The 13123-nt window shown below is 42.0% G+C and overlaps 1 protein-coding gene across 1 annotated transcript in view; it reads left to right on the top strand.

Annotated features, from left to right (window-relative positions):
- The window catches only part of LOC143933348 (IgGFc-binding protein-like), a 93988-nt gene that overhangs the window by 26976 nt on the left and 53889 nt on the right, over positions 1-13123 (top strand). The window contains exons 8-14 of the mRNA XM_077456213.1: positions 620-1199; positions 1298-1497; positions 2304-2445; positions 4188-4516; positions 5875-6451; positions 9533-10134; positions 10302-10869. Of these exons, the coding sequence (XP_077312339.1) occupies positions 620-1199; positions 1298-1497; positions 2304-2445; positions 4188-4516; positions 5875-6451; positions 9533-10134; positions 10302-10869 (2998 nt within the window). The remainder of the gene's footprint in view (positions 1-619; positions 1200-1297; positions 1498-2303; positions 2446-4187; positions 4517-5874; positions 6452-9532; positions 10135-10301; positions 10870-13123) is intronic.

Here is a 13123-nt window from a genome sequence, read left to right as displayed (position 1 = left end):
ATTTTCCACCAACAAAACTTTGTGGTCGGAACTTCCGATCGTGTGTACACAAGTCCAACGCACAAAAGTTCTACGCATGCTCGGAATCAAGCAGAAGGAGCCACACTGGCTATTGAACTTCCTTTTTCTCGGCTCGTCGTACGTCTTGTACGGCAACGCGTTCCCGCGTTCGTAATTGTTGGCTAACATTTGTGTGACCGTGTGTATGCAAGACAAGTTTGAGCCAACATCCTTCGAACAAAAATCCATGGTTTTCTTGGCGGAAAGCCAGATCGTGTGTACGGGGCATGAGAGGAGGAGCAGTCTCTGCTAGGATGGGGAGTTGAGATCCTGAGAGACTCCTGGCACTTCAGGGCATCTGTTGTGAACCTCAAGGATACATTTCCCCACAGTTTCTGTAGCCACAGAGGTCAGTGAGGGCTTGCAAATATTATTTAAGTATTTGAATGCTTATAGATCGGTTACTGGTTCACTTTAAGGCAATTATAAAAAGATTATGTAGGTTGTTTCTAACATTTAGCATATATACATATAATTGAAAGTGAAATATATCTTTTTTTTTAAAAGTATGTCTACAACTTAAATTGGATTTTAATGTGTACATCATTTCATCTTATAGATCAATGGAGTTTATAATAACATTCCAGTAAATTTGGAAGGTGGCAAAATCCGCGTCTACCAACACGGTATAAGAGTGATCATTGACACCGACTTTGGGGTTCAGGTCAATTATGACCTGGTCTACCATGTGATAGTCACCGCCCCAGGAAACTACAAGAATCAGTTGGGTGGTTTGTGCGGTAACTACAATAGTGACAGACAAGATGACTTCCAGCTCCCGGATAAGTCAGTGACAACGGATGCGACTGCATTCGGAGCCTCCTGGAAGGTCCAGATCCCCGGGGTCACTTGTGACAACGGCTGCGGTGGTGGTGGCAACCCATGCCCATCATGTGACGATAATAAGAAAGCAATCTTCCAGACTGAAAACTACTGTGGGTTCCTGAAGAAGCCCGGAGGTCCTCTGAGTGCCTGCTATGGTACTATCAATCCCGACACATACTTCAACAACTGTATCTTTGACCTGTGTGCTTCTGTAGGCGATGGGGACATTCTTTGTCAGAGCATTCACAGCTACGTTGCTGCATGCCAAGCAGCTGGAGTCACCATTCAGCCTTGGAGAACTGACGCATTCTGCCGTGAGTTATGTTTTTGTTTTGTTTTTTGTTTTTATTTCATACATATTTTCCAATGAGTTAAAAATAATAATGCCCATTATCTTGATTTCTTGTATTAGCATTGACCTGCCCAGCCAACAGCAAATACAAAGTTTGCGCTGATGTGTGCTCCACAACTTGCGCTGGTGTTACCGACCCTGCCAAGTGTCCCGAAACTTGCTCAGAAGGCTGCGAGTGCAATGATGGCTTCTTCTTTGATGGGAAGAATTGTGTGTCAATGGACAACTGTGGCTGTTTTGAGGATGGAAAATATTATCAGGTAGGGCATTTATGAGATTGTCCAAGCATCATAGGGATTAAGTGTGTATGGTCATTCTAAAAAAAAAAAAAAATTTTTTTTTTTTCAATGGAGTAGCAAATAGTTAGAAAGGGTCAGGTTTTCATGGCTGTCTGTGTGCCCATTGGAGAAAATTATGCTTATTTCTTGTCCCATTGGCTGTTGATAGAACAGAAAGTGAGGGGAATCTTCCAAATGGGGACACAGACAATGAAAAATCCCAACAGTGGCTCTCACCCTTCCCTGATCTTTTATTTTAAATCATAATATACGGGCCTTCGTTAGCAAATAAATACATGTAAAAAAATGGTAAAAAAATTAATAGTTTGAAACAAGAGATTTGGTTTTACTTAAGTTACTTAATGTAGTTGATTTTCAAAAGAACTCCACCTTAGATATGGTACAGTTATATATAAAAATTGTATATATATTTATTTATATATATATATTTTTATATTATTTATTTTGTATTTTATATATATATATATATATATATATATATATATATATATATATATAAAATAGATATGGTACAGTTATATATAAAAAAATGTATATATATATATATATATATATATATATATATATATATATATATATATATATATTTATTTATTATTTTATTTATTTTATATTTTTTTATTTCTCTTTATTGCCAATTTGCAATGGATTTTCATCATATTGCCTACATTGCTACATTGGATCCATTATTCTGTTTTTTTTTTTTTTTTTTACTGGTATTATTACAATTAAATATTTTTTATGTTAAAACCTTTTTACCGCCACAGCCCAATGAGAAAGTCTTATCCGATGACTGCAAACAAGCTTGCACATGTAGCCCAGCAGGTGGGCTTATATGTGAAGACACTGGTTGTGCAGCGGATGAGGAATGTAAGATTCAAGGTGGAACCGTCAAATGTATTAACAAAGGTAATGTTTAAATTACGATTCCAATTTTTTTTTTTTTTTTGCACTTGGAAAGATGATGCCTTGTTTTGACCAGTCCTATTTGGAACCACCCCAAAATCTGGACAATCCCTTTAGAATTTGAACTTTTGGGATAGAATCCAATGTATATGTTTATTCGGTATACTGCATGTCTGTTTTTATACCATGCAGCAAATGATTGAAACATTCAATTTTTGCATTTGTTTTATCATGGATACGCGATAGTCTACATTCTTTTGAGGGCTGTATTCGATATGTGAAAAGAGAGAGAGATCACACAAATAAGTATAACATTTAATAAAAGTAAGGACAAATGCAGATAATAATATTAAAAAATATAGCAAGAATACTTAACTAAAGATGCTGTTTTGCCACAGAGTCCCCCCATGATGGCGTGGCCGAAGACCATATTCACACGCATGCCTAATGGCAGCTCTGATGTGAGGCTTAAGCCTCATACACACTATCAGATTTTCTGCTGAGTTTTCCCTTCAGATTTACCAAAACCATGTAGTAGAAGGGCCTGCCTGATTGCATACACATTGAAACTCCTAAGGTTGGACCTAATATTATATGGTTTTGGTAAATCTGAAGGAAAAATTCAGCAGAAAATCTGATAGTGTGTATGGGGCTTAAATGTTCCAGGTTATAACTGTAGTATATAGACTTGTGTGTAAGTAATAGCCAAGCCCCTGCCCAACTCCCCTTGCTAGCAAAATTACCTTTTAACCAGTAGCGGCTGGTGGTATATTATTTTGGGGGGGGGGGCAGCAAACAATCCACCCACTGCCACCAACCCCTCCCGGTTGGTCGGGTCACAGGCACACCCACCCCCATGCCCCCTGGTCAGTCACCAGCCCCGCACTTACCCTATCTGTGTCACAGGCAGTGCTTTCTCCAGGCAGCCGGAGGCATCTCCTCCTCCTGGTGCTTCACGACGGCTTCCACTGTGTCTTCTCCCTCCTCCTCAGTGGCCAATAGGATTGCTTCTCCTCTCTGCCAATCGGGTGATGGGTCTCAAGACCCGCTTCCTTAATTGGCCGGGAATCAGGAAGGCAATAGTAAATATTAATTTGCTATTGTCACACAATTGGGTGGGCTCAAGGCGAAGTGCTCTGCACATCAAGCCAATTCTTTTTTTGAAGCCTATTAGAGCTTCTGGCTCCAATCACATGCTTCTGAAAAAAAAAAACCTTTGGAATCAATACATGGATTAGGGGGCGTTGCCCCTGAGCCCTGCATTATGAGCCATCACTGCTATTAACCCCTCAACGCCAGCAACTCCCGGCCCTTTAAGAGGTATCTGATGCCAGGAGTTAGGTGAGGTTTATGATCATGTGAACGCTGTGATTGGCTGTCACAGCGGTCACATGATCGGAAAGCTCCTGTAGTGATCAGAAGCTTTCCATTAGGCGCCGATAACTGTGCCGGGAACAAGCAGGGCGCGTGTTTTAAGCACGGGTTTGTTTACATTTTGGCACCCATATATGCAGCCTCTCTGCATCAATGCCCACCCGCGAGAGGCCGCATATTTTCATACTCTAGGTACCAAGAGATGAAGGATCTGGTCAGCTTGTAGTGGCATTCCTTTGGTATGAGTCAGTTACGGTAACCAGGATATTAGAGGCTTTCTCATAATTATTTCCAAGCCAACTAGACAACTTTAATAAGGTAATATAAAACATGCAATTTCCCCTTCAGCATTTCATTATTTTCTTTTTCAGATCCATGCAAGTCGGTCACATGTAGAGTCAAGGAAACATGCAAGATCCAAAATGGAAATGCAGTCTGTGTCCCAGATTTCACAGGAACCTGCTGGGCTTGGGGAGACCCCCATTACCACACTTTTGATGGCTACAACTACGACTTCCAGGGAACCTGCACATATATTCTATCTAAATATGATGGTAAAGATGCTGGCTTGGTGCCTTTTACTATTGAGGAGAAGAACGACAACAGAGGTAGCCAGGCTGTGTCATATGTTAGAACCGTCAATATCTATGTGTACAACAACAAGATCACCCTTATGAAGGGAGAATTTGGTAAAGTTAGGGTAAGTAGTTATAATATTTTTTAAACATCTATTTTGTTTGTGGAACATTTAACACAGTGTTGTATTGTATATACCAGTAGTATCTTATGGCACTAAACTGGGCTTGTTTATGATTTACCACTCATTCAAATGGCTCCCTCCATTCATATGCATAAGGAGAGCATATCTTTCACCTACCTTGATGGGGGAGCCTGAGATGACCAGCTCCAAGTGCCACATTGCAACAGAGAGAGTCAGTCAGTCATATGAGAAGTCATATAGCTGGAGGTCACAGAAAATGTGAACCGCCAACAAGAATGGAACAAGAACAAGCTGTGGTCAGCAAAATCTAGGTAAAGCATTACCAATATTATAGGCAGTTATGGAATCAGAGACAGGCCAGGTAAAGGAATCATGGGCAAAGATGCACTACTGTGGCTGGCAGAAATTATAGTTGAGCAACAGATTGGGGTCAACACATGAACAAGTAAGCAGATAGAGGGGAACCACAGAATATTGGAGGAACAAGTAAGGTCATAAATAGACGTTAGGAACAGATACAGAATTGCAAGTCGGCTGCTGATCTCCCAGCACTGAAATCTTGGAGGTCTCAACCTTAAGTAGCTTGCTTGGCACCACCTTAACCTAAGCCCTTGTACACACGGTCGGAGATTCGGACAACCAAATCCGTCGGAGTAATTCCGACGGATTAATTCCGGAAGAGGTCCGGAAGTGATGTTGCATACACACGGTCGGACAAAGTTGTCGGAAAATCCGATTGTACATAACGTGATGATGTTATTTCATTACGACGGGACTACGTTCAGGCTAGTAGCCAATAGCTTTGGTCTAGGAATTTGATCTGAGCATGCGTGGCACTTTGTCCGTCGGAGTAGGCTACACATGATCGGAGTATGTCCGATCGGAGCATTTTGTCGGAAAATTTTACCGGCAAGTTGGAAAAGTTGGTCCGTCGGATATTCCGATGGAAACAGTCCGATGGAGACCACACACAGTCGGAATATCCGACAAAACGGTCCCATAGGACACATTCCGTCGGAGTCTCCGGCCGTGTGTACAAGGGCTAATACCAACATAATATAAAAACAACATAAAAATCTAGATAAAAAGCCATTGCTCTGGCCCTCTTAAAGACTACAGTTTTAAATGGTTTTGAAAATGTTTTACGTTATAAAAAAAAGCACCAAAATTCAGAGTTTGTTTCATAAACAATTTATACATTTCTCAACTAATGAATCTAGTTTCTCCATTTTCGAAAACTGCTACCTCTGCTACTTATTACTTTTCATATTAAATTGTATTGTGTTGTTGTTTAAAAGCCAACCTTTAATCCTTTTGTATGCTCTTTCACTAAACAGGTGAATGATGTCATCACCAACCTTCCCGTTAATTTGTTAGATGGAAAGATCTCAATAAGCATCAGTGGCCTCAATGTCGTTTTTAAAACAGATTTTGGCCTGCAGGTGACTTATGAATATAACTGGCATGTTGTGGTCACGCTCACCAGCAGCTATTACGGCCTTACACTTGGTCTGTGTGGTAACTTTAACGGAAAGATCAATGATGAGCTCATCACGTCTGATAACAAAGTAGTGACCAAAGTCATCGACTGGGCCAAGAGTTGGAAAGTCAATGACCGGGATCCATTCTGCTTTGACTATTGCCCCGGTCTTAATTGTCCCACTTGTGACGATGCCAAAAAGGGCCTGTACGGAGGTGAAAATAAATGTGGTCTCATCAGCAAGGCTGCAACTGGACCTTTCAGAGAGTGTCACGCTAAAGTTAACCCGGACAACTTCTTTGATAGCTGCTTGTATGATGTCTGCATTAACAACGGAGCAAACCAGTTCCTGTGCCAGGCCCTCAATGCCTATGCTAGCACCTGCAGGAAAGAAGGAGCTAAAATATACGACTGGAGGACACCATCTGGTTGTGGTGAGTATTAAGCCATACTCTCAAAAATTGTTTTGATTGTGGATAACAATTTGTTTCATGATGTAATACCCAGAGTCTCCTCCAGGGTCTGCTTAAAATGTGTGTGTTTGTGTGTGATAGCACTGGATGTATCGAAGTAAAAATTGGTTCAGATGGATTTACCATAAAGAAAATTCATGACTGAAACATTGTATCGGTTGACCCTTTTTTGGTTCTAGGCTGCTTCCTCTTATAGTAACAAGTGCTCAACAGACAGAAGGTTCATGAAAGTGTACAGAGGAGAGCCTGGTACAAAAGTTCATCTCACTTTGAGGACTTTTTTGAGGCATTTGATGGGTAAAGTGATTCTAAATGAAAGAATAAAAAAAAGAAGGGTGGGGGGGCATGGTTTGACCTCACTGGAAGATGGGCGCTTGAGACCAGCGCTCTCGCCGTCATGGGTCTTTAGAGCCATACAGTAGGCGCACTTCGCAGCAGATCACTACACAAGAATGGGCACAGCATCCCAGAAACTCCTCCGCTACATGCTCCAACTCTACTGGCGAACAACAAGTGGGAGAAGCAATAAGGCGGCTTCCCGCCACAGTCAGTCTCAAGCTTCAACCCCACCCCTGACTGGAATACAGCTCTCACGGTGAGGGGGGAGAACAGCCATCACCCACCACAGCATCCCAGCCTCCAGGACTTTCTCACCATTGCAGCCGATATTAAGGACACATTGGGGGTTATTTACTAAATAAAAATCCACTGTAGATCTGAGGGGGACATGCAAGGAAAATGAAAAACAGCATTTTAGCTTGCACATGATTGGATGATAAAATTAGCAGAGCTTCCACTCATTTCAGATCTACCCCTTAGATAAAGAGCAACTGCACTTCCAAGTGTCCTTTCAGTGCACTTTCAAGTGGATTTGCCTTTTGTAAATAACCCCCATCGTTGGCAGCCATATCCGACTTGCACCTGAACATATACGCCATTGCTGACAGGGTCCATGAGGTGGAGAAAATGGAGGCACAACATGACACGGTCCTCGGCCGAGTGAGCCAAAAGGTAGATTCCCATACCCTACATCTGAGAGACTTCCAACACCATATGGAGGATCTAGATAACAGAGGCAGGCGCTGCAATTTGAGAATCCTCTGCCTTCCGGAGTCCATGCACACGGAGCAACTCACTGCTACAGTGACTGGCCTTTTCAACGATCTGCTGGAAAGGCCTGCACAGGCGGCTGTGGATATGGAGATGATCGTGCACTCCAGCCTCAAGGGAGAGAAACAGATCCCCCCCAGGGATAGAATCTGCTGCCTAATGAACTATAAATTAAACAATACAAATTAACTGCCTACGCAGTTATATATACTCCTCCCTATCATTAAAATCATCAAGCAAGATCTCCACAAATGGGAGCAGGGCACCTTCTCCTGGTTCGGAAGAGCAGTAATTGTAAAAATGAACATCCTACCCAGAATACTATATCTTTTGCAGACTGTACTGATCAAACTTCCACCATCCTTTTTCTCTGCTTACAAGCAAATATGCTTAAACTTCAAATGGGCATCCAAACACCCTTGAATAGGTTGGGATAAGTTAGTAGTACCCAAACTGAAGGGAGGAATTGGACTCCTGGACATATCTAATGGCTCCAGCTGCTATGTGAGCCAATGAGGAGAGAAATACTCGGAAGAGCCACTGCTCTCATGCACATCACTGGATCGAGAATGGGCTCAAATAAGTATTAGGAGGGGCCTGAGAGGGAAGCTGCATCCAGAAGGTTTTTTACCTTAATGCATAGAATGCATTAAGGTAAAAAACCTTGGGATTTTAGAACCACTTTAAGATCATTAGATATATCCAATACTTTTTTTTTGGGGGGGGGGGGGGGTCTTCACCTTTCTTCAGGGCTTGAGCAAACAGTGTTAATAAAATCACAAAGGAATGCACTAAAGGGCCTGTGCTGAGGCTTGATGAAGACTAGCGTCTCCCGATGGCACTATAGGCAGCCAACTGAAAACTTACTTGTACCAGGCACCCCTCCTTACTCATTCAAGAACCTACTGTCATCCAGTGTATGATACTCTAAAGAAGCAACAAAAATGTAAATTGAACTAGAATCACACCACTGCAAAAAAGGTCCAGATATGATTGTATTAAAATTAAAGTCAGGAGGACAATACAAATAATATCCAATGCATTTTGGGGGTCCAAAAACACTCCCAAAACATGTTGGCTACTCTTTGGATTGTTCCACCAAATTAAAGTTATTTTTTAAGCAGTGGTGCGGAAATTCAATTTTTGTTTTTTGTTACATTCCACCGCAAGCCAAGGTGACTGTGGAGATCCTCTGAAGTGTAGAAGCCACCTGCCTGGCAACCAGATTACTTACATCAACATCAATACTTTAGGATAGCAATACCAAGCTGACCCTTCATCCGAAACTCCATTTGCCTAATCTTACATGAATAGGCCAGGTTGGGTGTAACCCCAACACCCCCTCCATTAAACCCCCTCCTCCCCCGCAGCCCACATTCCCCCAAGGGTTGATTTAATTCAAATACTGTTAGTAAAATAGATGAACAATTTACAAAACAATCTGCATTTAAATTTAAAAAAAGTCAGAGGCTCCAAAAGACAGAGGGATTAAATCTGCCTCCAATTTCAAAGCTCTTAAAAGGTTGCTTCACTGGAAATGAACTACGGTGGCTTCCACTTCACTGTTTTAGAAATACTATAAAAAATAATAGTATATAAAATAAAAAAATAATTTTAATATTATCATTATTATTAAAATTATTATGATTGATAATATTATAATCAAATAATAATAAAAAAATAATAATATCATTATTATTATTATTATTATTATTATTATGAGCTTTTTTAGGCACGTCAAGTAATGTAAAATTGTATGATTTATATATATATATATATATATATATTATACCGAGTACATTGAGACATTAAACTGCATACTTTTTTTTGTATATATATAAAATTTTAAATAAAAAAAAAAATTATATAGATACATTATATTCATGTTACTTTAGCTAATCTATATATACTCTTTTTATATGTATATTTCAGTTTTGCCATGCCCTGCAAACAGCCATTATGAGTTCTGCGGTAATGCCTGTCCAGCCACCTGCACCGATCGTACAGCTCCATCACGGTGCACTGAGGATTGTGTGGAGACCTGTCAGTGTAATGATGGCTTTGTTCTTAGCGTTGATAAGTGTGTTCCTATTTCGAGCTGTGGATGTACCTACAAGGGTACCTACTACCAGGCCAATCAAGAGTTCTGGGCTGACGAAAACTGCCGTTCGCTCTGCAAGTGTGACCCAAACCTTGGCATGGTGGTTTGTAAGGAGAGCAGCTGTAAGCCAAGCGAGCGGTGCATGGTCACTAATGGAGTACGTGGTTGCCAACCCTTAAGCTTTTCCACTTGCACAGGTTCTGGAGACCCGCACTACACAACCTTTGATGGCAAGAGATTTGACTTTATGGGTACCTGCATATACCAACTGGTTGGTGTGAGCTCCAGTGACAGTTCACTGACCCGTTTTAATGTTAAAGTCCAGAACAACAATCGTGGTGGAAACAAAGCCGTGTCCTATACCAAAGTTGTGACCTTGGAAGTTTACGACACGGTCTTCACACTGAGCATGGACTATCCACGTCGAATTTTGGTACGTGTCAAAGTTTCTTGGTGAACAGTTGGTAGATGGATAGATAGATAGATAGATAGATAGATAGATAGATAGATAGATAGATAGATAGATAGATAGATAGATAGATAGATAGATAGATAGATCCATACAAAGATTAACAACATTTTCCTGTTTTGTTTTTTTAGGTTGATGGTGTTGTCACCTCTCTGCCATTCTACTTTCAAACCAACAAAGTGGTGGCATATATCAGCGGTGGACAGGGCATTATAAAAACTGATTTTGATGTCACTGTTAAATATGACTGGCAGAGCTATGTGGACGTCACCATACCCAGTACTTATACCAACGCTGTTCAAGGCTTGTGTGGAAACAACAACAAGAACTCCAACGATGACTTTAACATGAAGGATGGAAAACCAGCAGCAAATGCAGTTGCTTTCGGTAACAGCTGGAAAGTCGGAGACGTTGCTGGCTGTACTCCTGAGTGTACCGGAAGCTGCCCTCTGTGCACTGAAGCTCAAAAACAAGTCTACAAGGGTGAAAACTACTGTGGACTTATCACAAAGGCCAATGGGCCTTTTAGTCGGTGTCTCTCAGTCGTTGACCCAAAACCTTATTTCGATGACTGTATTTATGATGCTTGCCAATACAAGGGACACCCATCTTCATTCTGCAAAGCCATTGGCCTCTATGTGGCTGCATGCCAATCTGCCGGTGTGACACTTCAGGAATGGAGGAAACCAAATTTCTGCAGTAAGTAATATGAGAAATCATTAGCCACGAACATGGTTGGGATAAAATGAGAGTTTCCAAATTTCCAAATTTTGGTGAAAATCAAGAAATGACAGGAAAATAATGCCACTTTAACCAAATGCATTGAAAGTCCATGTATAAGATGAAATATAGGCTTTCTTGCACAAATGTCAGGAACATTTATACAAACTCAATGAGTTCTTACCCTATCCTTTTTAATACATTAATTCCTGTATCATATGCTTCTTCTAATGGCCAATATGCAGCATTTTTTTATCATTGAGCAACACCAGAAAAGTATTTCGCATTTTGGCCACAAGATGGAGCTGATGATATAATCTTTCACGTTCAGGGGTCAGGCTTGGATTCCACCAAACAGCAGGATAAGTATTCAAGCAGGTCACCCTGGTGGATGACGAAACCCACCCGAGGTGCGGGGTTTAAGCACTAACTGGTATTTACCAGAGCTCCTGATGGTGGAGATGTTTTTTCTTCTGACCACGATTAGTACCAGATCGTGGTCCATAGGATTGCCCCACCAGGAAATGAGCAAGCCTGGGTCCAGTACAGATAAAGCAGGTAACAATCAAGTAGAAGCGAAGTCAGTGAACAAGCCAAAGGTCAGCAACAAGTGGTTGAAGGTTAGGATCAAGCAAAAGATTAATCAGTAAACAAGCCAAAGGTCAGTAACAAGCCAAGGCTCAATAACGAGTGGTAGCAGAAATGCAGATGGCAGCAGGGAGAGACAAGAGCAAGATATTGGCTGGAGAGAGAGCACAATAATCTGGCAAACAAGAAGTGCAACGGTATCACATACCTGGTGACAACTGGAATGTTGCTAATGCCTCTCTTGCACCTTTTGCCCAACACTTATGAAGTTGGAGACAGAGAGTGTGGGCACAGAGTGGCACGATTGCCAGAGTAGCTGGCTGGTGAGGTCCACACTTAGGTGGATGAAGCTGAGGGTCGCAGTCTTAGGAACAGGATACTGAAGCACCAGAGCAAGAGATGGTAGCAGAGCCAGTATGCAGGCAGTGAAAAGCGGCAGCTGGGTAACAAGGGACCAAGTCAGCAGACAAAGCAAGTCTAGGAAGCAGGCCAGGGTCAGTAACAGCCGGGCAATGCAGTACAGAATCAGCAGGCAAAGACAAGTCCAGCAAACAGGACGAGGTCAGAGCAATCAGATGAACAAGGATAATGCAGGAGTAAAGGCAGAATCCAGCAAAAAGCTGGACTTGGCCACACACAAACGGACTAAGCCCTTGTACGGTCGGAGATTCCGACGACCAAATCCGTTGGAGTTATTCCGACGGATTAATTCCGGACGGGGTCCGGAAGTGATGTTGCATACACACGGTCGGACTAAGTTGTCGGAAAATCCGATTGTACATAACGTGATGACGTTATTTCGTTACAACGGGATTACGTTCAGGCTAGTAGCCAACAGCTTTGGTCTAGGAATTTGATCTGAGCATGCGTGGCACTTTGTCCGTCGGAGTAGGCTACACATGATCGGAGTATGTCCGATCGGAGCATTTTGTCGGAAAATATTTCCGGCAAGTTGGAAAAGTTGGTCCAACGGATATTCCGATGGAAACAGTCCGATGCAGACCACACACAGTCGGAATATCTGACAAAACGCTCCGATAGAAAACATTCCGACGGAATCTCCGACCGTGTGTACAAGGGCTTAGTCCGTTCGAAAGTCCGTTCGCTTTGAACGTGATGACATAAGACGGGACTAAAAAAGGAAGTTCAATAGCCAGTAGCCAATAGCTGCTCTTGCGTCGTATTTGGTCCGTTGGACCAGCATACGGATGAACGGTTTTCCCGATAGGTATTGAGTCCGTCGGACAGATTTGAAACATGTTCTATTTCTAGGTCCGTCAGATTTTTAAGATGAAAAATTATCGCATTAGCCCACACATGATCGGATTGTCCGACGGACTGATCCCGTCGGACCTAGTCTGCCGGAAAGTCCGGTCATGTGTACACGGCATTGGTTTGACCTCTAATGCAGAGGTCTCAAACTGGTGGCCCCCCCAGCTGTTGCAAAACTACAAGTCCCATCATGCCTCTGCCTGTGGGAGTCCTGGCTGTAACTGTCAGCCTTGCAATGCCTCATGGGACTTGTAGTTTCGCAGCAACCGGAGGGTCGCCAGTTTGAGAACCCGGCTCTAAAGCATTTCATGAAACACATTATGCAGTGTGACTTTGGATGAGCCACCTAATACTAATACAACATAAAAGCTTT

Source organism: Lithobates pipiens, unplaced genomic scaffold (genome assembly GCF_037356315.1).
Source record: "Lithobates pipiens isolate NorthernLeopardFrog02 unplaced genomic scaffold, aLitPip1_a1.2 Scaffold_27, whole genome shotgun sequence".
NCBI classification, from domain to species: Eukaryota; Metazoa; Chordata; class Amphibia; order Anura; family Ranidae; genus Lithobates; species Lithobates pipiens.
This window is presented reverse-complemented; position numbering and strand designations above follow the sequence as displayed.